Here is a 23,872-nt window from a genome sequence, read left to right as displayed (position 1 = left end):
AATTGACTTTGGAGAATCGAGAATCACCGTCGGAGTTGAGGCATGTGGAGGTATACAAGTGGTATACAGGGATGGATATATGGTCTATAGATAGACCCGCACGGAGAGGTACGATAATGTTTGGCCAAGACCTTAGAGCCCGGGAGAGAAGTCTTGCTTCACCGGTGGTGGTGAAGGTGTGGTGACTGGGAGAATGTACCGGGAGCCAAAATTGGCTAAAAGTATACCGTTCCGACTGAGCATTGACACCATGACTAGCTCCTGAGTCAGTTGAGCTTCGAGGGAAGGTTGCCTTGATGCCATTGGGTTGTAGCGCCGAATGAAGCCAAACGTACTGTAGGGCGTGTTCGTGCGACGGGGAGTTCGGCTAGAGCTGAAGCTTTGAAGTGCAAAAATGTAGCGGTGAGGCAGTGGAAGCGCGCAGGTGCAAGCTGAGCACAGGAATGAGTCACGCATCCGATGTACCGCACCCCGATTCCTGATCAATAGTCTATCGAGGGGACTTCAAATTTCAATTACAGTAGCCATCGAGAACTTGCCGAGAACTTGTTGTACGGCTTCAAACCGGAATCGTCTGTCCGAGAGTTTATCAAGGATGGAACCAAAAGGAAAGGTGCGATTGCGGCACCAGGTTTGGGCGCATCTAAGGATAGGAACTTGAATGATATCGAATTATCGATGACTTGAGAAATATGTTGTAGATGGGGATTCGTGACATTCCAATATTCAGTTCACCGAGGACCAGCGTTCAGCATGATTGGTCATGATCCGAAAATGGCATGATGCCAATGGGGAGTGTGTTAGGTAATGTCACGATATTCGAAGGGTCTGTCACCTCGTTGTCCATCATCGCCAGGTTCAGGCTCATCAAAGGCCTCTATATCTTCATCCACGAGCTGTGGCTCTGCATTGTGATACGTTTTGTAGAGGCGCACGATCTCAAGGTGAGTGTCATTTTCAGTTCTGATTCATTCTTACAACAAAGCTCCAGAAAATATCGTTGTCAGGAATCAATAGAACCCAGCGTGGGGTCGGGCCCTGGAAATGGCACTGTCTGTGTCCAGTGACTCGGACAATCACAATAGTGGAGATGGATCAGCTAGCAACGTCTACGACCGACATCACCATCATCATACTATCCACAGCCATAACCCTCAGATGGACATAGCTCAATGGAATCACGACAACGGTGCTTCACAAGACCAGGATCAATTTGAAGCGGGACATCATCCTGTTTCCACCGAATCGTGGACCACCTTTGGCGTTCAAACCGAAAATCGTGCAAGGGCTGCCAGTAATCCAAATCCCAACTCCAGAAGACCGAGTTTGAGACTACATATCAACAACCAATTCCCACCTCAGCAGCAACACCGGTACCAGCAATTACCCATGTCAGTCCTTCCACCACCCGTTCTACCGCCTCGGCCAGACTTGAACTTGAATCATACCTTGCTGGCAAAGCATCCTCACCATTACATTTCACCACTTCAAAATGATCGGAGGTTGCCTCTACCCCATGTGCCAGCTGTGACGAGTCATAGGCTACCAGACTTGCATGCACAGAACAACTCGAGGTCACCCTCACCTCGCAACGCCACCATCATCTCAACACCATCCACTACAGCATCAGGTTTCGCTACGCCCTCACCTTTCGGTGGCCCCCCGACGAAGGTCGTGAGCACCACCAATTCAACCCCCTCAACGGGTTCCGCCTCCTCGAAACGGAGTGGTGGGTTTCAGCTTCCATTTTCATCACCCGCAGGATCGTCGTCTTCACCAAATCTTAATACCACTTTACCAGTGGTTGAAGAAGTTTTTCTTTCACCGCAACCTCCCGGTTCCGCTATTGGTGGGTTCAATATGAGCGGCGGCGCTGGGAGAAGACCACTACCGGTACCCCCACCGCCTTCAAGGCCTGCTTCAAGGAATGCAAATCCCCCCTCCGCATCGGTTGCTAACCATACGCCCATCGGACCGAGGGTTAACTCGCCGCTTCGAAGTGCACCCGCCAGAGCGATTGAACGTGGATCTGGACATACGAGAAGCAGCAGCGATGTGGAAAGCGGGTCAGAACTTATGTTCTTGAGTGGAGGAAAGGGAAAAGGTAGAGCTCCTGGATACAAGAGTTTGGAAGAGCCAGAGCCTCCAGATCCGGAGATGCTCCCGTACCATGCGCGTTCAGAGAAGTGGAAGGGTAAGCAGAAGGTGAGGGACCTTCCGCCCAGTCCCACGTCACCTAGATCCCCTACATCACCTAGAGAGAGGAGAAGCCCGGTGTTCATGAGTTCTGCGTTTCCGACACCAAACGCGAACTCGCACAATGGCACTGCAACGTCACGGCGATCTTCAGCTCATTCACCCTCACTTCCTAGCCTTAACACGACCTACATACAACATCAGGAAGCCGTCACGAATCCAGGTTACATGTCCAGTGCTGGTCTACCAGTAACCGTTAACACAACCTCTGGAATACCATCCGATAACCTTGGCATCGATTTACCTCCCTCACTCACATACAAATCACCCATTTCTGCTAAATCAACTGTAGCTAGTGGAGGAATCAGTAAAAGGACAGGCATCCGCAGGAGCGGGAGTGTCTCGAGTATCCGGAGCAATTCTAGTTGGAGGAGTAGTAAAAGTGGACATTCAGTATCTGGATGGGCTGGAAAAGTGTTTGGCGGAGGTAGTGCAAAGCAAGAGGTGAGTGTACTACTACTATACCAACTTTTTCTACGTTCGCTTCCATTTTTTGCTATCCTTTTCCTCAACCGGGTAAACCGCATCTTTCTATCATTGTTTTTGCACCATCCGCACATGTGGCGTTCATTGAAACACGGGGCCTGCCTATGTCCTATCAATGGCAGTGTATGTGGGATTTACACTTTCCTACCCTAAAACGCTGTTTTGTCACGGGTGCGGTTTGATCTTCAGTTACAGAAGTCCATGGATTCTTTTTCGATCACTTTCATAAGACATGTTGTTTCAATCAGATATTTTGTTTCACACCTTCAAAATTTCCTCTTTACTTTTTGATTTCCCGGTCGCATCGGGAATGTTTTTGGTCCATCGTCCTCGAAAAGAATGTGAACTTTGAACTGACTTTTCTCTGTATCGTTCCCGCTCAACAGCAATCTCACTCGGCCAACTCGTCCCCTGTCGTCCCCGGAGCTGCATTTACAACCAGTACCAACGGCATCTTCAATTACGACAATAACTTCAGTACCTATACACCCTCTTCAGGCAATGGTTCGAATCCTGGTACTCCAAGGCAACCACCGACACCCAGAATACAAATCCCTACTACCCCATCATTTCTTCCACCTCCGCCTCCATTGCCTGCTGCATCCCATACTCATACGCTTCCAACAATCAGTTCTCCGGTCGCCACAAATGCCCGATCACCTCTACCCCCCCCTCCTGTACCTCCTATGCAAGGAACTCCAACCCCTCCTGCCACGGTTATCTCACGTCGTAACACGAAACATAGAGGGGGATATTTTGTGGCGAATAGATCCAGCATGGAGAGTATCTCCTCCCTGGCAGTCAAAGAACAACCACCCATGCCTACTCAAGCGAACGGTTCGGTGGACTCGTTTGGGTCCTCTGGATCTAGTTCTAGTGGAGGGTCCGCGGCTACTGTGGATGCAATCTCGCTCGACAAAGATCAGGAGTCGTATATGTTCTATGATGGTTCTGGATCTGGTGGAACGAGCCAAGATAGCTTGAGCTTGTCGACTGGTTTACGGACGCCTCCCACTCCCACACCCACACTTCCCTCTCTACTAGAAGGGGACATCGGTCATGCACATGCTGGATACGATGTTGACGACGATAGAGTGTACATTGACGACGGTTATGACGATCCTAGTCATGGACATGGAGATTTGGTTGTATATCAGGAAGATATTGTGGACGACGTTGGTGTGAATGAGTTGGGAGCGTTTACGGCTGTCCCTGGAAGCCCGGGTGAACGTGAATTTGAGACTCGATGGAGCGGGCTGGTATTGGCAGATGGGAAGGACGACAGTCCGTTGAGTCCGATGATTTATGCGAGGGATGAAGATGACTACTCGGATCCAGAAGATTTGGGCGGTGCGATTTCTTCTGCGAGACAGACACCGAAAGGCAAGAGGACTCCTACAGCTGCAGTAATTACGGATGCTTTTGAAGAGTTTGTATATGTTTCCGGGGGTGGCAGGGTGTCACGTTCGGCGACCTCTGTTTCGGTCGCTTCGAAGCAAGCTAGTACTAGTCTCGGTCGTTCAGCTCAATCTCAACCTCCTGTGCCAATCTTGCCCGGGCAAGTATTGGACGATCCGAGCGATATACTTGGAGGTGAGGTGGAGATGGTTTTTGCTGATCACACATCACCTAGACGGAGAGAGAGAAGATCGAGTTATGTGTTGGGGCTGGGTGGTTTAGATGACGACTCCGATGATGACGAAAGGGAGCTTGTGAAGGGGAAGTGGAGGAGAAAGAAACCGATTCCGGAAATTGGTGTGACGAGAGCTGCTAGCGTCGGTGGTTTGAGGAGGTACCAGTCTGAGGAAAGGCTGATTCAGGGCGGTGTTGATGACAAAAGAGCACAGACATTACCTGCTCATTCCGTCGAGCCGGTAAGATTGTCGCCAAATCGTTATGTGGAACCAGAGCCTCTTGCGTCAGCCGAGTTCAGCCATCGCTCAAGGTCTCATCAAGGACATTCATCGATATCTATTCCTCGTAATATCAGCCGCAACTCGAGCAACACTCTTCCACCCCATGTGCTCAACTACGATTACGCGGTCTCGGCTGGCGCTGGTGGTACCTTCATTGGCGTTGGTGGACTACCTGCACAGTATCCTTTCCTTTCCACCCAGAGTGCAGAGACCGATTCAAGAGCGCAAAAGGAAGCTGAGAGAGACAGAGACCGAGACCGAGACGAGAGGTATAGTATTCGGTCTACGCGTTCTTCACGCAAAACGAAATCCGGTGCAAGTACGAAGAGGGGAGTGTCGGTGCCCACTCCGGATCAGTTCAAGGAAATCCCAAAGGAGCATGTCAGAAAGCAACTCGATAGCCTCGCGCCGAAGCAAGTGAGCTATGACCTTTGGGTTGGGAGAGGACTTGCTCCGCCTCCTCCTGAGAAGAAGAAAAATGTTCTGACCAAAGCTCAGATTTAATTTATTTTCTTGCAAGTACATATTTGAAATGTGAGTCTACCTCACGGATATCTCTTTTTTATAGGCTCAAATCGTACATAGGTTCCTTGTTTTGTTCTCCGTTGGTGGACGAGTTCTTGTCATTTTCTATTACAATACCTATCTATTCTGCATATCGAAATCAAGTTGCATCTATTATTTGTGCCTCAATAATCCACACTCACTGTGCGTATCTTGCATCATGTATTTTTACATGGTTCTGCCGACTCTTTGTTTCGCCTCACTTCACCATGAACACCTGAACTCGCAATACATACCCCCCAGTTCTGGGTCTTGATTTGTAGATATGTAGCCTTGTACCACTGGTTTTTTTTTCTAGTTTGTTACTTTGTGATAATTTATGAGTTTCGTAAACCGTTGCAGGTCTCCATATTATTATCAATGATAGATAGATAGATAGATAGATAGATTACGCAGCATGGTCCCACAAGGGAACCGCCGGAACTACTAGTACTACCCTATGTAATTGGAATCAGCACTAAGAATACAATGGAGTGATACAGTCTCATATCAAAACAATTCCCTTATTTGCCATCCACTCGGGAGTTGCCTTGCCATTTGATTGGAGAATATTGTAACCATACAGTATTCATCGATGACTGAGAAAGCGGCGAAGAATTCTTAGGTTTAGAAGGTGGCGACCCCCTGACAGGAAGTAATGACGAGGTGATACTGATGTCCCTCTGCAGTACTCTGGCGATGAGCTTGGGAGTAAGAGGGAGCACTTGTTGAGGGCACGAGTAGTCTATGAGTAGTCTATAGACAATCTGGCACGAAAGAATAGAAGGAAGATAAAGGGGAACTTACAATGGAGGACATTTAGCGGGTTCTTACGCTGGACTGTTTGTTTCAGTTTCTTGGGGAGACGAGAGTTTTTTCCGTGCGGTGTTACTATTAGACGACCCATAATCCATGTCCAGCTTGGAAACGTCAAGACCATCTTTGCGCTTGTGTTTTGAGACTCGTTCTTTCTGGGGCGATTCTTCGAGTTGAAGAGAAATCTTTGATCGTTCAGCAGTTATTCATGGTCGACAAGGACGCGTCGCCAATCATCTTTGCGTGACCGAGTACTTAGGACATTCGCGTGGTGGATAGATGGTTGTGTTGGTAATTGTTGAGCCAGACAAAATGGAGACTGAGAACGGGTCGAGTACAGTACGTGAATTCGTTTCAGTTGAGAATGACTCGAATCGAACTTGCAGCTATAAAAATTGTTCTTAGCTCCACACAGACCTACAGTTTTAATTTACTGTTTACCCCTTCGCTAACTTATTCTAACTTGTTCTTGAAAATCCTTTTGCAATTAAACACCAAAGAGATAGAAGTACGGTTTCCTGCAGGGAATATATAAGGGTTACTTTGTGCACGGTGACTGAAGTACTGAAGCTTGAGTCTCTTGGTTGCTAGTCTAGCAGATAGCAGGATCAAGATGAATCAGAAGACTCAGGTACGTCCGACAGTAACGTTAGTCGGGGTTGCATTTTTTCCGTATTCCCTACAACATCCACATGGTGCTAGTTCAGTGTCGGAACAAAGAGAGGTCTTCAATAGCCTCCACCTCGGGAGCTGTATGAACGAGGATGGCTACCATCGAGGTCGTCCAGCGCGCTGCCGATGAAACTGTTTCAAGAGTCCAGGAAAATGTGAACGAAACGAAGCAAGGGGAATACACGAGGGAAGGACCAGCTGTGGATTCATCAGAATTCCCCAAATTCGACGACATTCCCGGACTGAAGATTGCAGCCATTCTTTTTAGGTGCGCCTCTGTAAGTTGAATTCACCATCGAATACTCGAATAAACGCGTTTTTATAGTCTGGGACTTGCCATGTTTCTCTTCGCCATCGGTGTGTTACACGCTCTCGAGTTCACGATTACAAGGCCTAAATTTCTTGCAGAGCAAACCATTGTGGCGACCTCTGTTTCTAGTATTGGGGAAGCATTGAATATAAAGGAGTCTCTTACATGGATCTCGACAGCCTACCTTCTCACCACCACTGTTGCCCAACCGATTGCTGGGAGAATTGCGGTAGGCGTCGTTCCTCTAATCGAAATAGCATGCTGATACTAAGGCTGGTAGGATGCCGTTGGCGTGAAAAGATTGCTGATTATCGAGTTGTGGGTTTTCGTCCTTGGGAATATCATCTCAGGTATGGATAGGTTGTATTCGCACGTATTTATCCAATCATCGACAATGTGTAGGCACTGCCAATGGCCTTGGGCAGATCATTGCGGGACGTTTAATTGCTGGTTTGGGAGGTGCAGGACTGTTGACGCTCTCGTGCATTGTCATTACTCGTACGTGTCGTTATTGGTTCCTCTCACATCTCAGGGACTAAATGGATGTTCACGCCGCAGAACTGACGCATGAGAGACAACGTGCCTCGTATATGAACCTGATCAATGTTGTTTTCATCTTTGCCGACTCCCTTGGCCCAATCGTCGGTGGGGCACTTGCAAACTCTGGTAATTGGCGGTGGTTGTTCCTACTCAATGCACCGTTCGGTCCTGTCAGTGAGTATACTTACCTGCATCACAAGCCTTTACCTCATTCCCATCCTTCATCAGTCAATATAATCCTCATCTTTGCACTTCGTTTGCCGCGAACTCCCAGTCCTATCCGCACATTTCGAGACGTTCTCACAAAGGTTGATCTCATCGGCATGTTCCTGCTTGTATCTGCTCTGAGCTTCATCATAATCGCATTGAACTCTGGTGGACAAACCGCCTCCTGGGGCTCTCCGATGGTCATAGGACTTATGTGTGCAGCTGGACTTTCGTTCTTCTTGTTCTGGATCGCGGAAAAGTACGCTCAGATGCCTGTGGCTCCGACACGGTTGTTCACAAAGTGGGAATGGAGGAATATTCCGCTCTCGGTCGGTAAGACATTCGAATGATCTACGGGTGGATGCTGGTATTGACGCACGTCTAGTTATGCGGACGTTGCTCTTCTTCCATATCTTTGCGACCGTGAGGTTTTATGTTTATATTCTCAACATTGTGTGTTGATGTTTCCAACAGACGTTTTACCTTCCCAGTACGTTCTACCAGTGCCTCAAGTAAACCCGCTCACACCCTCTTAGTTTTCCTGCAAGTTATAGGTATATCGACTATCGTTGCGTCCGCATTGATTATTCCGTTCCTTATCATGGCTGCCATCGCGAGCACTGCATGCAACGAAATGGCCCGTTTGTTCAACGGTCATGTCCGGTTGGTTTACATAGGAGGATTATTATTGCTCCCCGTTGGCTTGGTGAATCCCCACATTCTTTTCCAATGAGGCTTCATATTCACTCCGTCGGTAGGGGTTAATGTCTTCTTTAAATGAAAATAGCTCATTGGGGAAGGTAGTCGGCTATTCGTTAATTGCTGGTACTGGATTTGGATCGGTGAGTTTCTTGTGGGTTGTCTTTTGCATCGACGTTCATTGACGCCCACTTCATTCTAGGGCACTCAACTGTCGATGGTGATTGCCCAAGTAGGTGTCCCAGCAGATGAACTCTCGACTGTGACTGCCCTCGTTGGTTCTGCCCCCTCTCTTGGTGGAACATTGGGTGTAGCAGCGCTTGGGACTGGTTCGTTTCCTTGTTCGTTCGCCTTAGACGGGTATTTACCCACCATTCTCGACCAGTCATCAACAACATCTTCCGTAGCGCGTTTTTTAACTCTTCCGCTGTCGCTGCGTATATCACAGAAAGGAATATACAGGTCAATGTGAATGACGTGGTGGATACTATTAGACTTTTCCCCGAGGGAAGCATTGCTCATACCGAGGCCGTTAAAGCGTACGTTCTTGCGTGGAGAAGGGGACTTTGGACGTTGGTGGGAATTTCGGGGCTCGAGATAGTGATGTGTTTGCTATTGAGAAGAGTGGAGCTGGCGACAGGTCGGAAAGATGACACGGAGAAAAAGGTACTAGGGGAAGTTACTGACAAAGAGACAGCGCAGAAGTCGGAGGACTTCCCAGGGAGTACTTAGCATACTTCAAATCTCGGTGCGATGGTTACAAAAATTTACTCTGACGTCACGTGCACAAGGCTGCCCTAACTGTCCAGACCATCTACTTGAACTTGAAGGTACACCCGAGCCTTTTCGAGTCCCATCGTCATGCACGGATTTTTCAGATATCACTTCATGGCGTGAGTATCGTTTACAGCCTCCGTGTTCGTCAACAGACTTTATCAGGAAATATTTGGATTCAATATCTCCATCCACCTCCCCGTGCGCTCTCAGCTGCTCCCAATTAGAAATCGTTCAGAATAACGCCAAATATCTCACCCTCTGGTTCACATGACGCGGGAGGGGAAACATATAAAGAGCTGATGTTGCCTCTCTCGCAGCCCCCGTTCAATTCTTGAGCTATGCTTCCAGCAGCGAAGGACGGGTCTGACAGTCTGAGCAAGGCGGGCGACGAGAGAAGCTCCGAGAAGGGTGGTAGCGAGGAGAAACGATTTTCCGAGGATGAATTGGCTATATTCCATGAACGAGAATCTGGGAGAGTGATATTAGATCCCGAGTGGGTGATAATAACCTCTCTCTTCTTCTGTAACAATTAACTTGTTTTTGGGATATTTAGAGAAGCTCGAATCGAGTTCGGAGAAGACTTTACGTCGAGGTTGAAATTGACATCGGATGGGAAGACAATTCTATGGCCACAACCGAGAGATGATCCAGCTGATCCTCAAAATGTGAGTTCTGGTTTGATTTTGGCTTATTCCTACCAAAAGAATCTCGGTGCTCAATTTTCGATAGTGGAGCGGCCGTAAAAAAGCATTTCATCTTGCTATCATCACTTTGGCTACAATTATTCCAGACTTTGACTCTGCTATTGGTAAGTAACGCCGATTGTGTTTCAAGGTAAGTTGACACTGACCCTTGCTACCGGTGAATTCCAGGCATTGCAACCGTTTTCCAACTTGCGAAAGAATACGGGACGACGACGGGACATATTAATAATCTTACCTCGAAGTTCGTTGCTGAATTGTTCTTCCCATCCGACTCGTTCTGATTACATGGCGCTTCGCATCTCGCAGCTGGAGTATATTCTTGATAGGCAAGGCTCCAGACGTTGCTCAGGTATAAGGTAAAACTTACCCCACTTTCCGCAGGCTGGGGAGGTTTCTTCGAGTGAGTTTGCATTTTCTCATGTCCCGCGGATCGGGAGCTTACAGCCGGGAACCTTGAAGTATCGTGCGTGACCAAGATCTGGTTACCGGTGAATTCAACGGTCATTATTGACTCTAGATGCTAATGCGACGTTACGGACGGCTAACGGTTCTTTTTTGGACTCAAGTGGGATGAACTCTTCTCTAGTTGATCCAGGAAACGCTGACAAATATATCAGCTCTTGGCTCTTGGATTCCTCGTTGGCGCTACGTTTGCTCCGACTTTGGAAGTATTTGCAGGTGAAAACCGGAGGGATATTCAAAAATTCGCGCTCGAGAGCTGACTTTGTCCGGAAGCGATGCGTTGCTTGACTGGATTTTTTGGGTAAGGAAATCTATTACTCGTCCTGGATGTCGGGCTATTGTAACTGAAACTCCCATTTTACTAGAACGTGCCCTCAAATCACCGTGAGTAACCACGAGCCTGTGTTTTCAAAGTCTACAAATGACCGGTCGTTTCAACGCCTTCGCAACAGGGCCTTTTTGTGATTAACGACATCTTTCCGTTCCATCTCCGCGCAAGAAAGGTTCGACCCTGCTTTTGCTTTTTTCTTCTTCAAGGCGATTGCTCACAAATATTCAAAGATCGGGATATGGACTTGTGCCGCCGTTCTTGGCCCTCACCTTCCTCCGTTTGTTTTCAGTTTCCTCGTCGGCCGTGCGCATTATCGCTGGGCATGGGTAATAGGATGTATATACGGTTTGGTGGTCCTACTTTTGATCGTGTTCTTCATGGAAGAGACGTAAGTCTTCATAGTCGGTGTCCATCTCTGCAGGCTAACAAATCAACTATTTCGCACCGCGCAGGATGTATGATCGCAAATTGGGTGTCGGTGTGGTAGAACGAGGAACAAGAGGTCGGCTCAAGGCACTAGTTGGTGGTACCGCAGTTAAGATATCCAAGACGGCGCCTACGTGGAGGGAGGTTCTTGTCGCCCCGTTTGCGATCGCCTGGAGGCCGCATTTTTTTGGGATATGTGTACTTGAGGTATTTGATGCACTTTTTGTCACTTGACGTGAACAAAAACTCAGTCGACCGCATTCAAGGCTATGATATTTGGGTTCAGTATCGGTGTCAATGTAAGTGACGGTCCGAAGCCTCCTCGACCGATGAGCAATGCCCGAATTCTCACGATAATGTTCCAATAGATCACCAATACCATCTTTTTCCAAAGCCCCCCTCCGTTCGGATTCGGATTTGAACCTTTTACGGTTGCTGGGATTTACGCGACGCCAGTTGTATGTTACCCTGAAGCCTGAGTTCCTCCCCTTCCCCTCGAAGCCGTCAACGAGAAAAGAATTGATCGCGATTCTCTTTCTCGCAGATTGCAGTTTTCATCGGAGAGGTTTTCGGACGATACCTCAATGACTGGGTGATGTACACTAGTGTTAAGAGAAACAATGGTGTGTTCGAGGCTGAAGCGAGGTTGTGGTAAGTTCGTCCATCACAAGTTCTTTTTTTGGCGCGGCCCGGATAGTTTCTTACGTTTGAAATAATATGAAAGGACATGTTACCTCGCGATCCCCTTATTCTTATGCGGATTCTTGGTTCTCGGAGCGGCGTTAGAACATCACTTGCATATCGCTGTGATAGTAGTGGGATGGGGGATTGCTCAGATGGCGACATTGATGTGTACAGTTGCGGTTTGTGAGTGTCGACTCTCGAAAAATATCCTAGCTGAATACTCAACTGTATTGACGTTTTGCAGATGCGTACAGTAACGATTGTTTCCCTAGACGACAGGTCAGTAGATTCTAAAGCACAAGAAAAGAATTACTGTGCTGCTAATTAAACGATCAATCTAGGGAGAAGTCAGTGCTGTGATAAATATGTTTAGGGTGCTTGGGGGTGAGTACAACAGGCTCGCTCAGGTTTTGTCGTTCGATCTCATCGCTATGTTCGACAGGATTCAGTGTTGCATATTACCAGGTCCCTTGGTCTGAGAAAAACGGAGCTATGCAAACGCTCGGTTTGGAAGCTGGGTATGTGAATGGCCCATTCGAAGATTGACGTAAGGTTTGACGATTTGTCTTCCTACAGGATCGTTTGCGGTCTATTTGTTTTGATAGTTCCCGTTTTACAGTTGAAAGGGAGGAAACTCCGAGTGAGTCTCTTTTCGTTGTTCATTCGGATTTAACGATCTAACATGATAATGTTACAGCAACGTTTTTCGATAGAGTAGAGAGAGAAATCATATATGATTTTGAGATGACTTTGACAGTTGAAGTCGTTTCTCGTTACTTTTATCTCACAAATTTCAGCATTGTCTCGAGAATCCTTCTTGCGGAGATGCTTTGTTATCGCCACCGAAGTTCTCCTTGTCAGGTCTGCCGTGCTCTCTATCAGGCTGGTGACGAGCCGTAATTACAGCTTGAAGCATCTTCCCATCGTCGCCTGTTACCCTTGAGAGTCAGATACACGGCCGGCGGGGCTACAATGAAAAGAAAGTTTACCGATGAGGGATTCGGTGGTTTGAATAATGTCGGCTATGAGTTTCTCGATGAGATTTGCGCTTAAAGTTTCTCGGACTGAAATCGAGGATTTGTGTCAGATATGATGGGCCTTATCAGGGTCATTTTGAGAGCTGACGTACCGACGACGCGCAGAATTTCCGTATCTTCCTCTCCTTTAGGGCCCTAGGCATATCAAGGTAAGTCCTTCAAGACCATTGCAGCCATGATCAGAAGTGTGGCTAGCTTACATTGTAATTCGGCACGATCCAGCCCTTTGTGCGTAACAGGCTCTGAGATGAAATTTTTCAATCAGAATAAAACAGTTGATAAGACCACAAAATCGGCTTCGGACGAACCTGAATCCACACTTGTTTCACACCAGGATTCTGAGTAACGAAATCATCTGACAACCTGTTGATTATGAGTTAGAGAAAGTCGATTCGAACGAAAAAGTGGCAGCATACTTGAAAGAGACGACAGGAAGTCCAGGTTCATATGATTCAGGATCGTCGACGTCCTCTGGTTCTTTCCCACCAATCGGTTTATGAATGTTGCTCAAAACCTGGAGATTTAACCTATCAGAGTATGACACCCACAGGGTTGATGGTGTTTCTTGACCTTGAAAAACGTGTTCTCCAATGCTCTAGACAATAACCTAGCGTTACGAAGATCTTTAACAGCGATACGTTTGTATCCCTCGAATCCCAGATTGAGGAAATTGTACATTTGAGCGATGATCGGGGACGCGGGTTTGGAGAAGTTCCTACGACGACGAAAATCATAAGGGACGAGAGACTTTGTAGGAAAGTTGCCTCACAGAGTGAAAGAAAACTCGACACTTCCGAGATAGTCTAAGGAGGATAGGAGATCACAAATCAGGACGTCGAAAATTCAATGTAGATGTGTGGGCAACGTACGCAGTTCAAAGATGAGGTCCTTGTGGAGGTATTGCTCATCTCGCCAGAGAATCCATCCGAGTCCAGCATAGACGAGTCCGAATTTGTGTCCGGAAGTGTTGATGGACACGACACGAGGGACATCGAATCCCCACTTGAGAGATGGATATGCGAATGGCGCTACGAAAGCTCCCGATGCACCATCGACATGAATGGGGACGTCAAGGCCGGTGTCTTTTTGGAGTTGGTCGACTGCGGGGAAGGTAAATGATCAGTCGGAAAATTGCTTATTTGAAGGTGAAAAACACCCACGAAGATCGCTCATCCCTTTAACATCCTCGAAGTGACCGGTGTAAGTGCTTCCGAGAATAACGATGACGCCAATAGTGCTGAAAAGACACGGAGCTTAGATTCTCAGTTGAAAAATCGAAAGAAGTTTACTTTTCGTCGATGTATTGAATCGCATCCTTCGGATCCATTATATAATTATTAGAAGCTTTTACTGGGACAAGGCGACACTCGACGTCGAAGTATCTGTTTATTAAGGTCGACGTATCGGGAAAATCTGGAGACACGAGGGATTACCTAGCAAACTTCTCGAGTGCACATTGTGCGTTCGAACCAAAGACAATGTTCGGGTGATAATGATCCTTTCCGGCTGCTTTTCGAGATTCTTGCCAACGTTTCTTCATGGCGAGGCCACCTAACATGATGGCTTCTGATGAGCCAGATGTAGAGGTGCCTATGACTTTCTCGGAGGAGGGAGCTTTCCAAAGGTCAGCAACTAAAATGGATTGATAAGTGCAACAGGAACAATAAATAAGGATAGAGGTTAAACCCACTCATAGATACACAACGATTATGAATGTTGGTCGCTGCTGGGTATTCGTCGAGATCTACTTGATTTTTGTTGATATTTTCCATGATCAATTTGTTTGCTTCCTCCGGCATCCAGGTATGAACGAAGCTAAGAAGAAAGTGATTAAGGACAGTTCAAAACACCCAACAGACTTACGACGCAAGGTTCAAAAGGGGGTTTCCATCCAACGCAGTTTCGTCGTGAAGAAGCTGGTATGCTGATCGGGATGGGATACCCACTTGAGGGATGGTGTATTTTGGTAGATCCCGAGCGTCCTCATCGCGACTCCAGGATTGATGTGAAGCTCGATTTTCATGTTGTTGGCCGATGTAATGTTGAGATTTGGGATGATCTCTGGATTTTTGGATAATCTCTTCTGGGTTGACTATATGAACAGATGATCAGACAGACCATCGGGTGGATAATGCGAGGGACTTACTATTGCGTGAAAGCGACATACTGAGCCGATGGGTGGAAGATGCAAACTGTAAGGGTGCTTGTACGCTAGTTATATCTGTGTCGTGCGGTCAGTGATGCCAGCAGTGATGCCATTACTTTAGAAACGTTTTGGTAACACTTTTCCTGGAGTCGGGTCGCGATGGAGAGCTTTTCGCCGTTGGGTAACGAGCCGTGTACTAGCATTGGATGACTTCCCGTAAGGATTATTTGTAAATATCGTTGCAAATAACGCTGAAAATCATCGGAGATATGTTAAGCGAGTGATACCTGGCAACAAATACCAGAATCTGAACATCAGGGCATGTTCTAAATTCTTGAATTTAGAAAGGCCTAGCGACCCCTTTCTAAACTGTTTTTGCTGCAATATTTCGTTAAGCGAGGTGAGTCCACATGATTTCCAGCCCAGATATGGAAGTTTGTCCGCGCTTACGCCCTTGGCGAGCTACCACACGTGTGATAAATCCGAGCACTTCATGCAAATTTCCAGCATTGCGGGAGGCATCTGCAAATAATTCGACAATTTCCCAATTTCCAATTTACATCAAAACTTTTATTTGAAAGGAGATTATTTGCACATCCTTACGGGAAGTCATCCATTGATATTGGACCCTACATGATAATCATTCGCCATAATTAGATTTATAGTTACCGTCATGCAGTCATGCCGTGGCCCGTGGGACATTGTTCGGACTGGCCCAACCTGCGGTGATCATATGTGACTGAATGAAGATCGGAAAGAAAACCTAGTAAGCCTAATCATACATACATACAAGTTCCAAAATCCAAAGCAACTAACATCACACAGCCTGTCTACTCCTCCTCGCCTTACTCACGGTACTTGATCTCTCAATCATAGCTTTGAGAGATTTAACAGTTTGTACGATCTCACCTGTAGGACGCCATGTAATCAAGCAACGAAAAGTAGAAAGTTTTGCTTACCAGCAAACTTTGCATTCTCAGCTTCAAAATAATACCTCTTCTCCCCACTCGCTCGATTTAACACGAGCTTAAACATATGTGGGGACTTTGTGGATTGTTGGCATTCGGATATGCTTTTGATATGGTAGGATGACGTTCGACCGCTGTCGAAAACGGCTTTGGCAGTTCTGGGGGGCATTATCTGGGTTGTAGATAGCGAGGGGGGAGGGGGGTTCGTAAATTATCCGAAGGGAAAAGCACGAACACGGGTACTTGCATGTACATAACCCCCATCGATAGCCAAAGTCTTCTCCTGCCGAGTGACAAGCATGGGGAGTTTCCTGAACACGGTGTATTTCTTCATAGGGAGGGTATTTTAGCATTGGAAAGAGTAATGGTGAGTAAAGCGAGAGGCGACGAACCTTGTACGCAGCCGTATAGTCCATAGCAGCAGAAAGTTTAACTTCAGGTGCAGCGTCTGACATTCGTTTGAATATGGATGCTACCGGAACGAGGGGGAATCAGTTGTCGAGAACACAACAACCTTAGGAAACCGAACAACGCACCATTCGGGTCCGTAGTCCTCCCAGCCCTAAGCACATCAACTCCCAACTGAGGCAACGCACTTCGCTTGACGAGCACCAACTCTCTTTTCCCCTGCAAACTTGCTACAGTCCGATCCAAGGGAATGAAGATTTTCATATCCGCGATCAGGAGAGCGTAATCGGAATATTTATTGGCCATTCCACGTTTTCGACAGACGGCTTCGAGGACTTCTTGCATATACATTCCGGCAGAGCTATGTTTTGTGGTGAGTATGTTGAGTAAAATGGGAGCAAAATGGCGACGTACACAGGTATGGTAGTACTGACATGGACTGTATCTGCTTGATCCGCAATCCGGATTCGAAGGAATATCTGTGGTCCTTGCGTTGAAGGACCTAACGAAGTCGACAGAGGAACCGAACCTAACGTAGACGTCCCCAATAAACTTGCACTCGCACTACCCACAATGGGAGCCAAAGGTAAATTCAACGTGGACGTCGACTTGTCCGCTGCACCACCGGATTTTTGTTTTGGATTGGGAGGCCTGGTTGGTCTTTGGATTTTACTCTCCAATATCTGATTTTGAGCGATCTGAGCGGCGTTAGCTTCGATGACAGCGTATGCATCTGCATTGAATCTGGAGATTCTGCCCGTTCTGTCGGGGGCTACGGGAACGATGAATATGAATTGTGTGAGTATAAGGGAAGTGTGACGTACGAGGAAAATCATCATCGACCTCTCCATCTTCCTCCGTAATCCTCAGTATCCACCCAACGGCACTCATTCTAATCGCCCACTTTTCAGGGTCCTTTTCTTCACTCAAACCTTCATCCAGGCGAGGTAACCACCCTTCTTCCCAATATGTCCACAGCGCAAATCCAATACTTTCTTCTACCGTTGCGTCTTTTCGAACGTTTAATTCCATAGGTTTGGAATGGGAAGATGAGTGTGGGAAATATACAAGAACGTTAGTAGATTGGGATTCTCCACGACCGGATATAGCACTGTATATTTCGGTGAAGGGGTTGTTGCTTGAGGTGGATGATGTTGCGAGCATTGCGGTGAGGGAGGATTTTTGAGGGCGGAGGGGAGGTATGTGTTTGCGTGAGAATAGGGAGGCTTCACTTGCGGATGCTTGTGGGTTGGAACCAGAGGCGTTGGAAGATCCGGCTCGAGGTGCAGAAGGTCTACGAGACTTTGTGGCTGTGGTACTGGCATCGGATGTTGAGCGTTGAGTTTGTGGTGCATTAGAAGGGTGTTGGTGTTGTTGTCGACCTCCAGCGCCGCTGCCTTCATTGACGGGACTGAGGCGAGGGCGAGCGTTGCCAGTGAAGCCTGCAACGGAAGACGTTGCGATAGAAGGGAGGGATGCATCTGAAACGCTGACCGACGTAATTCCTCGAGCCGTAAATTCTCTGGGGACTTACTTAGTTGAGGAACGAATAACGAAACGACGAAGACTCACGGGTCAAAGTCGCCGTCAACATCCTCCATATCACCAAAGTCAGAGTCAGTAGATGAACCTGCATCGACGTGGACCATATCGTCGTCGGACGAGGTATCAAAATTCAAAGATGGTTGTCGTTGAGGTTGTTGTGGGGCAGCCAAAGCAGCAGTTGGACCTCCTAATACACCATTGGGACCTCTCCTTCTTGCAGCCATTCTCTGTCTTCTCTTCTCCTCCATCTCCTTCTCATTCTTATATTTGGGAATGAACTGAACGACCCTCTGAACAGGAGCTTCTTCTTGGATGGTTGGTTCTACAACTTTAACATCAACGACGACATTAGAGGACCCGGGTTGTTCTGAGGAATCCTCGGGGAGTTTCAAGAGACCGTTGACGTCCTTGTTGGGTTTTAGGATTTCCAAGTCGTGGCCATCGTTGAGTGCACCGCCTGCAACAAAGTTTTGGACTGTGACATCCCTTTGTCTGGGAGTATCGGATATGGACATTCTTTTTGAAGTAGATTGAGGCTTCCCATGGACTCTGAGGCCAAAAGCACCTGACCGTCCGCCCATGATGGTCTGAGTGTGTTTGAGACGAGCACCGGGAAAACCTGTGGAACGCTCCCCTTCGTCTTCACTGACATTGGGGCTCGCTGGGATGTCGATTTCTGGCCATCTCTCAGAGTCTGAAAGACCGGAGGAATGTATATATGGATTCGAGCTGTATGTGGCGGGATCGAGAGATATTATTCTAGGACCATAAATATCTTCGACATCTCGCAGATAGCTCAGACGAAGGCTATGGATAAGGAAACTGAACGGACATTAGTAAAGTTAGGAAGAGAAGCAATTCGTTCACACACTCCGTGTCACTTATCAGCGACATGAACGCTACTCGTTGTCTTAAGGATGGCGCTCGATGTTGACGGCGATATAGGTAGAGCAGGCGTTAAACGTCAAGCAAGCGCTGGTCACAACTTGCTTTTTGCACTTCGCGTCTATACCCACGCGACAAAATGCCCTTCGAGCGAAGAGAAATTCCCCCAAATCCACCGCGATGGCAGCCCAATTCTGATCCAAACTCTATTGAAATCCCAGGTCTAGACCATTCAGCCCCTCCAAATGAACAAATTGAACAAATCGAGCAGTTGATCACTCTCAAGTTACAGGTTTGATTGGTCAAGGAAGCAACAAGATAGGAACTAATGCGTTTTTTTTTGCAGAACATTGACGAAAATTTTTCAAAGATATACCACCTTTTATCCACAAGAATCCTGCCAGCTGTAAAACGATATGCTGTTGGGACGGAGCCAGTGAGAGAGGCAGCCAAGGTGAAGGCTTTCATCTGTTGGCCAAGCCGTACTGACACTCATATAGTTCTGGGTATCTTTCTATGAGCAGGCAGCTCAGATACGGATACCTACGTATGAAGAAGCGGAAGAAACTTCCATTGAAAGGCCGAGCGAGCGGAGCACCACGGAACAAAGCACAACAGAGACGGAGTCCTCTCAGCCCTACGATAGCCATTCCATCATCTCCTCCTCCTCTGAATCCTCGTTCATGCCATCCCACGCCGCTTTCTCGTCTACCCCCGCAACTAACCGTGTCACCTCAACCAACCAATCCCTCGATACAGACCGATCCGATGATCCTTCATGGGGCAGCTCTCTTGAATCACCTATCATCAGACTCAATCGAGAACTTCAAAACTTTTCACGAACGGATCTGGAGGAAGTTGGCCTTAGCGGGGAACAATCTACTTTCCGTCATGACCCCCCTTTCACAGTTCGCAAAGGAAAAGAGAAAGAGAAAGAACAACCTCTTCTCCGGAGTATCCTTCGGCACACTATTCTTCCCGCAGGAGACGCATTATCATCCAACACACCTCACTTACCTGTTTCTCCTCTTCGACCCAAGAAGCTCAAGACACCCGTCCCTAAAGAGTTCAATCCATACCTTCCCCCAGATTCCAAACCTAAAGATTGGAGTGGTGTTGTTGATCTACGCGAACCGTCCGTTACTACTCCACAGCAACCATTTAGACGAACGACTAAACCGTCGGCATCGTCATTCCCTTACCGTCGCTCCCCAGTCAAACCCATCATTCACGATGAGTCTGACGATGACGACTTCGATAACGATGGTCTGCCCCCTGGCATGTCACCTCCACGATTTATGTCTCCCGCTCGACCGAAAGGATTGCAGTCGGTCGAACCGGGTGGTCTGAGACTAGCTAAAACGCCCAGAAGAGAGGCTATAACTAGGATTACACAAGATACAATTAGTGACGTCCAGAGCGTTGCATCTGGGAGATTCCTTTCCTCTGCTCGCAATACAAACGCGGCACACCGGTATGGTGGTACGGAATCTAGCATAAGCACAGTTCTAACTCCCCCGTCGCTGTCGCGGTACACGAGGGATACGAGTAGTAGTATGGAGACTAGTCTGGAAGCTATGATGCAACGTGTGGGGTTGAAGGGACCACCACAATCCCAGGCGGATGAGGATTCGGATGCATGGTACCAACAACCACAACGGGATGATGCGGGACCTTCTTCTCATCCTAGAGAAGACACGGAGCGGTTGTATGATCGTGATCAGCAGCAAGAGTATGTGACTCCAAGCCAACACCAAATTGATGACGACGACGATTCATTTTTCGACGACCCCGCTACCGTTCAACCTGGTGGGCCATCTGCAGCGTTCCTTATGGCATCTCAGAACCGACGACCTCTCGATGGTGAAGATTCGTTCGATGACAGGTCGGACGATTCTTTGGATCAGAATCTGGAGGGCATGGCCCCAATTCATCCATTCGCGAGAACCATCTCGATCGATAACTTGGATGACTCGTTTGACGATGACTCTTATGAAGCTGATATGCGTGGTGCCGAGATTCCGACGGAGACGTTGTTTGGTGTGGCTCCCGGGGAGAGAGAGCAGTACGAGCAGCAGAGGGAGTTGAGGATGCATGGACTTGGAGGGAGCATTCTGGATGTTTCCGGTGAGGGGTTGACTGAACAGATTGGAAGAGTTGAGGACACACCTACACCTGCTAGTGGGTGGAGAGGGTGATTGACGACTGAGCATGAGATGTGTGCTTTCTTGTGCTCTTGCTGTTTCTGTTTCTTTTCTTGGGGTTTTCGCTTGACCTTGCTGAGCATGCTACACGCCCTTCAATGAACCTTTTGCTTTCTTTCTTGTTACACGCAGTCGTCCACCTTGACCGTTCCCATCTCATTTTACGGAGCGTAGGTTGCTGAGCTACTGCGACCTCACGACGGCTTTGATGGATAGAAGGTTATCCAGATCCGTTCAGAACCTTACTTCAGACTGCAAACTCAGGTGTGGGCGTGAATTCAGCTCAGCGACGGTATCAATTCCTCACCGATGACCCGCCAGTCCATAGATTCTATTCGTTGGACACAAAACGGGATACTCGTCCTAATTCACACTTGCGAGGGTTCATTCTCATGAAAGCGCGACGTGAACAACTGGCTCTAATCCCAAGAACCGAGTGCGATGTTTATCACATAGTACGATACCTCTCAACCAGGAGCCTACGTGACGGTATCAGAGGTAAGATGATTATTGAGTCACCCTTCTCCTGACTCGGCTCAGGTGTAACACTCATGAGGGTACCCCTAACGGTAAGGCGGTTCCTGCGCTCATGATGCGTATATTTCGGGGTGAGGATCAGAAGCGAAGATTAATACGTTTCAATAAGGTGACGAAATTCATCCAAGGGACAAGGTCATGATCAACTGAATCGCATACACAGGTTCCGGCGAGCGCAATAGTACTTCAGTATTCAGGTATGTGCTGCCAAGTCGGAATCTTCAAAAACTCACGTCCGCACCGGGGTCAATCAAGCCATTGTGAATTCCTAGTTGCTCATTTCTGACTTACGGTCAACGAATTCAAGGTGTGCTTTTGGCCGTGTTCACTTATGTCCAAGTTCCTTGTCTAGGCTGTTGAATGGTTATTACGATGACCCAGTTCCCGCCGGCTTCTTTGAGGATACAAACGTGAGTAAGTTAGAATGTTTCGCGTTCTGTATCTTAAATCGTACCCAAAAATCGACACATAGTTTGGTGACTGCCGCAACTACATACAGCCATCCAACTGTCGCCTTAAATCCCGTCTTTCACCTTCGGATCCATGCACACATACATCCATCGAAGTATTCATATCCCAAACCAAATTCCATCTCTCAATATCTCAACGGCTTTAGCCTGTACGTTCAGATCGAAATGGTATCCAGCTTGTAGCTGTTAATGAGCAAGGGCGCTTTTGACAGGTAGTTCTGGGGAAAGAAGTTCTGAAGGATTAAATATCAGGATATGTCGTTACAAAGTGTAAAAAATCAATTCATTGAACTCACCTCCAAGTCCTCTGGGAACTTGAGGAGCGAAGGATGTAAAATGACAGTGGCCTTGGCGACGTTTCCAAATGCAAGGTCGAAGCCGTGCGGTCGTAGAGGAAATTAACATTCCCGCTCGGATTCATGATCTTTAGCCCTCACCCGATTCAACGGCTATCGACCGAGTGGCCGAAGTATACCTCCACAGCAGTCCTTGTCGTGTCTCTCCAACCACCCTTGAGGATCGAGCTTGTATCCTATAAAAAACGATTTCAGCTCTAGTGGTGTTGATGTTGTTGGGTTGTCCATTCGTGAGTTCTAAAGGTAATTGCTCTTTATACAGACCCTGTCATTGCGATCAATGAAGTTACAATCAGACCTCCTATACCTGGTTGGGTGACGGGCATGTATTGTGAGACTGGAATTCATAATGCTATTTTTGAGAGATGTAATCTCAGACTGATTTTCTTTTCGAAAGCTCGAGGTGACCGTGAATGGACTTGAAATGATTTTGGTATGTAGGGACAAATTGAATTCGTTTACGAACTTTACTCCGGAGGTCCAGACTCCACCCACAATGTAGCGAGGCACGCATTCCCCCTCCCCGCAAAAAACCCGAGTCCGAAAGTATTTTCCCAAGAGCAGTGTTGAGCAAGTCACTGGCGGACAGTAGCCGGAGTCATGTGTAGCCGCCAAGCTACTGGCGGACACGTTTTGTAGCTGCTGTCACTCGGCTATCATATATCAGGGCCTCCTCTCGTATTTACTGCATCTACATGTAACTACAGTCTCTATTGGAATATAGCGTCCTCTGTATCTGGGTTATCGTCGTCATCGTCACCTTCTACATCAATATCCAACCACTGAAATACTAATATCTCATCATCGAGACCTTTTCGAGCATTGTTCTCCCATTTCTCGACCCAGAATGGTTTCAAAATGGTTTGGTGAAGTCAAAAAGATTGCTGTACTGATGAATCCAGTCGTTCCAGTCTGAAGTCGTATATGTATAGGTGGGAGTTGAGAGGTTAAAATATTGTACATAGAAGGGCTCGCGGCGGCGCGATCATACGAACTAATTAAGCTTCCTTGGGCAGGCGGGGCAGGCGGACCGGGAGCGGGCCACTGCCTTTCCTGTGTCCGCCACAGCGGTCACAAGGGTGTCCGCTACTGATGCGTCGGCTAGGCTACTGGCTGGACACCAAAATGTAGCTGGGACAATGTGTCCGAGCAACACTGCCCAAGAGTATGCATGTGTATTATAGCAGGCCACCCTCTTACATCCACCTCTACGACGGGCTTTGAATTTGAAGGGGTCAAAAGCTGTTATCAACATGGAGGCGACTGGCAAGGCAGTTCACATAAATGGTTTCGTAAAATAAATTGTCTTGGGAGCCCTGAGCGTCCAATTGAATTTCATTTTGAGTGATCCAAAGGTCAAAGCTATATCGTTTAAGCGGGATTCCGGCGATTAATAGAAGTCAGCTATCTGCACGAGACGGTTCAGTCGAGCTTCACGATGTTGTACGTACGTACTATGCAAGTAAGGAATTGCCGTGCTGTACCAT

At 47.6% G+C, this 23,872-nt stretch overlaps 6 protein-coding genes across 7 annotated transcripts; 4 read left to right on the top strand and 2 right to left on the bottom strand.

Annotated features, from left to right (window-relative positions):
* Window positions 1-824: 824 nt before the first annotated feature.
* E1B28_008490 (uncharacterized protein) lies at window positions 825-5,615 on the top strand. Its single transcript, XM_043153302.1, has 3 exons — window positions 825-944; window positions 992-2,700; window positions 3,129-5,615. The coding sequence occupies exons 2-3, from the start codon at window positions 1,045-1,047 to the stop codon at window positions 5,160-5,162; spliced, it is 3,690 nt and encodes a 1,229-aa protein (XP_043008586.1). The 5' UTR covers window positions 825-944; window positions 992-1,044; the 3' UTR covers window positions 5,163-5,615.
* Window positions 5,616-6,781: 1,166 nt separating this feature from the next.
* On the top strand, window positions 6,782-9,177 carry E1B28_008489 (uncharacterized protein; the record flags this gene model as incomplete). The annotated part of the gene is made up of 12 exons (XM_043153301.1): window positions 6,782-6,957; window positions 7,015-7,228; window positions 7,280-7,349; window positions 7,402-7,497; window positions 7,558-7,713; window positions 7,768-8,079; window positions 8,132-8,169; window positions 8,221-8,236; window positions 8,283-8,452; window positions 8,505-8,588; window positions 8,648-8,774; window positions 8,831-9,177. The coding sequence occupies 12 exons, from the start codon at window positions 6,782-6,784 to the stop codon at window positions 9,175-9,177; spliced, it is 1,806 nt and encodes a 601-aa protein (XP_043008585.1).
* A 383-nt stretch (window positions 9,178-9,560) lies between these two features.
* On the top strand, window positions 9,561-12,547 carry E1B28_008488 (uncharacterized protein; the record flags this gene model as incomplete). The annotated part of the gene is made up of 23 exons (XM_043153300.1): window positions 9,561-9,715; window positions 9,776-9,887; window positions 9,952-10,030; window positions 10,095-10,167; window positions 10,233-10,252; window positions 10,308-10,326; window positions 10,386-10,389; window positions 10,444-10,491; window positions 10,544-10,604; window positions 10,662-10,689; window positions 10,754-10,772; window positions 10,841-10,891; window positions 10,950-11,107; window positions 11,172-11,352; window positions 11,412-11,444; window positions 11,514-11,603; window positions 11,690-11,796; window positions 11,870-12,012; window positions 12,074-12,108; window positions 12,171-12,213; window positions 12,272-12,347; window positions 12,406-12,469; window positions 12,527-12,547. The coding sequence occupies 23 exons, from the start codon at window positions 9,561-9,563 to the stop codon at window positions 12,545-12,547; spliced, it is 1,620 nt and encodes a 539-aa protein (XP_043008584.1).
* E1B28_008487 (uncharacterized protein) lies at window positions 12,456-15,293 on the bottom strand. Of its 2 annotated transcripts, XM_043153298.1 has the most exons (15): window positions 15,013-15,293; window positions 14,730-14,958; window positions 14,557-14,681; window positions 14,300-14,498; window positions 14,156-14,248; window positions 14,027-14,103; window positions 13,736-13,966; window positions 13,636-13,669; window positions 13,437-13,581; window positions 13,283-13,380; window positions 13,175-13,229; window positions 13,067-13,108; window positions 12,959-13,001; window positions 12,819-12,893; window positions 12,456-12,759 (listed from the first exon to the last, which is right to left on the bottom strand). In XM_043153298.1, exons 1-15 carry the CDS (start codon window positions 15,029-15,031, stop codon window positions 12,623-12,625), a joined length of 1,602 nt encoding a protein of 533 aa, XP_043008582.1. In that variant the 5' UTR covers window positions 15,032-15,293; the 3' UTR covers window positions 12,456-12,622. The 2 variants fall into 2 exon arrangements, with proteins under 2 accessions (XP_043008582.1, XP_043008583.1); XM_043153299.1 differs by having other exon boundaries at window positions 14,557-14,958.
* Window positions 15,294-15,666: 373 nt separating this feature from the next.
* Window positions 15,667-18,883, bottom strand: E1B28_008486 (uncharacterized protein). The gene is made up of 9 exons (XM_043153297.1): window positions 18,805-18,883; window positions 17,961-18,755; window positions 17,213-17,910; window positions 16,803-17,160; window positions 16,517-16,749; window positions 16,373-16,452; window positions 16,228-16,308; window positions 15,972-16,152; window positions 15,667-15,921 (listed from the first exon to the last, which is right to left on the bottom strand). The coding sequence occupies exons 1-9, from the start codon at window positions 18,825-18,827 to the stop codon at window positions 15,830-15,832; spliced, it is 2,541 nt and encodes an 846-aa protein (XP_043008581.1). The 5' UTR covers window positions 18,828-18,883; the 3' UTR covers window positions 15,667-15,829.
* A 74-nt stretch (window positions 18,884-18,957) lies between these two features.
* On the top strand, window positions 18,958-22,326 carry E1B28_008485 (uncharacterized protein; the record flags this gene model as incomplete). The annotated part of the gene is made up of 9 exons (XM_043153296.1): window positions 18,958-19,110; window positions 19,165-19,272; window positions 19,319-21,286; window positions 21,344-21,520; window positions 21,579-21,668; window positions 21,723-21,756; window positions 21,815-21,969; window positions 22,032-22,178; window positions 22,242-22,326. 3 exons carry the CDS (start codon window positions 18,958-18,960, stop codon window positions 21,014-21,016), a joined length of 1,959 nt encoding a protein of 652 aa, XP_043008580.1. The 3' UTR covers window positions 21,017-21,286; window positions 21,344-21,520; window positions 21,579-21,668; window positions 21,723-21,756; window positions 21,815-21,969; window positions 22,032-22,178; window positions 22,242-22,326.
* Between the last annotated feature and the right edge of the window lie 1,546 nt (window positions 22,327-23,872).

Source organism: Marasmius oreades, chromosome 5 (assembly GCF_018924745.1).
Source record: "Marasmius oreades isolate 03SP1 chromosome 5, whole genome shotgun sequence".
In the NCBI taxonomy this organism is placed as follows: Eukaryota; Fungi; Basidiomycota; class Agaricomycetes; order Agaricales; family Marasmiaceae; genus Marasmius; species Marasmius oreades.
The sequence above is the reverse complement of the archived record's forward strand: the minus strand, read 5'-3'. Positions and strand labels throughout refer to the sequence as shown.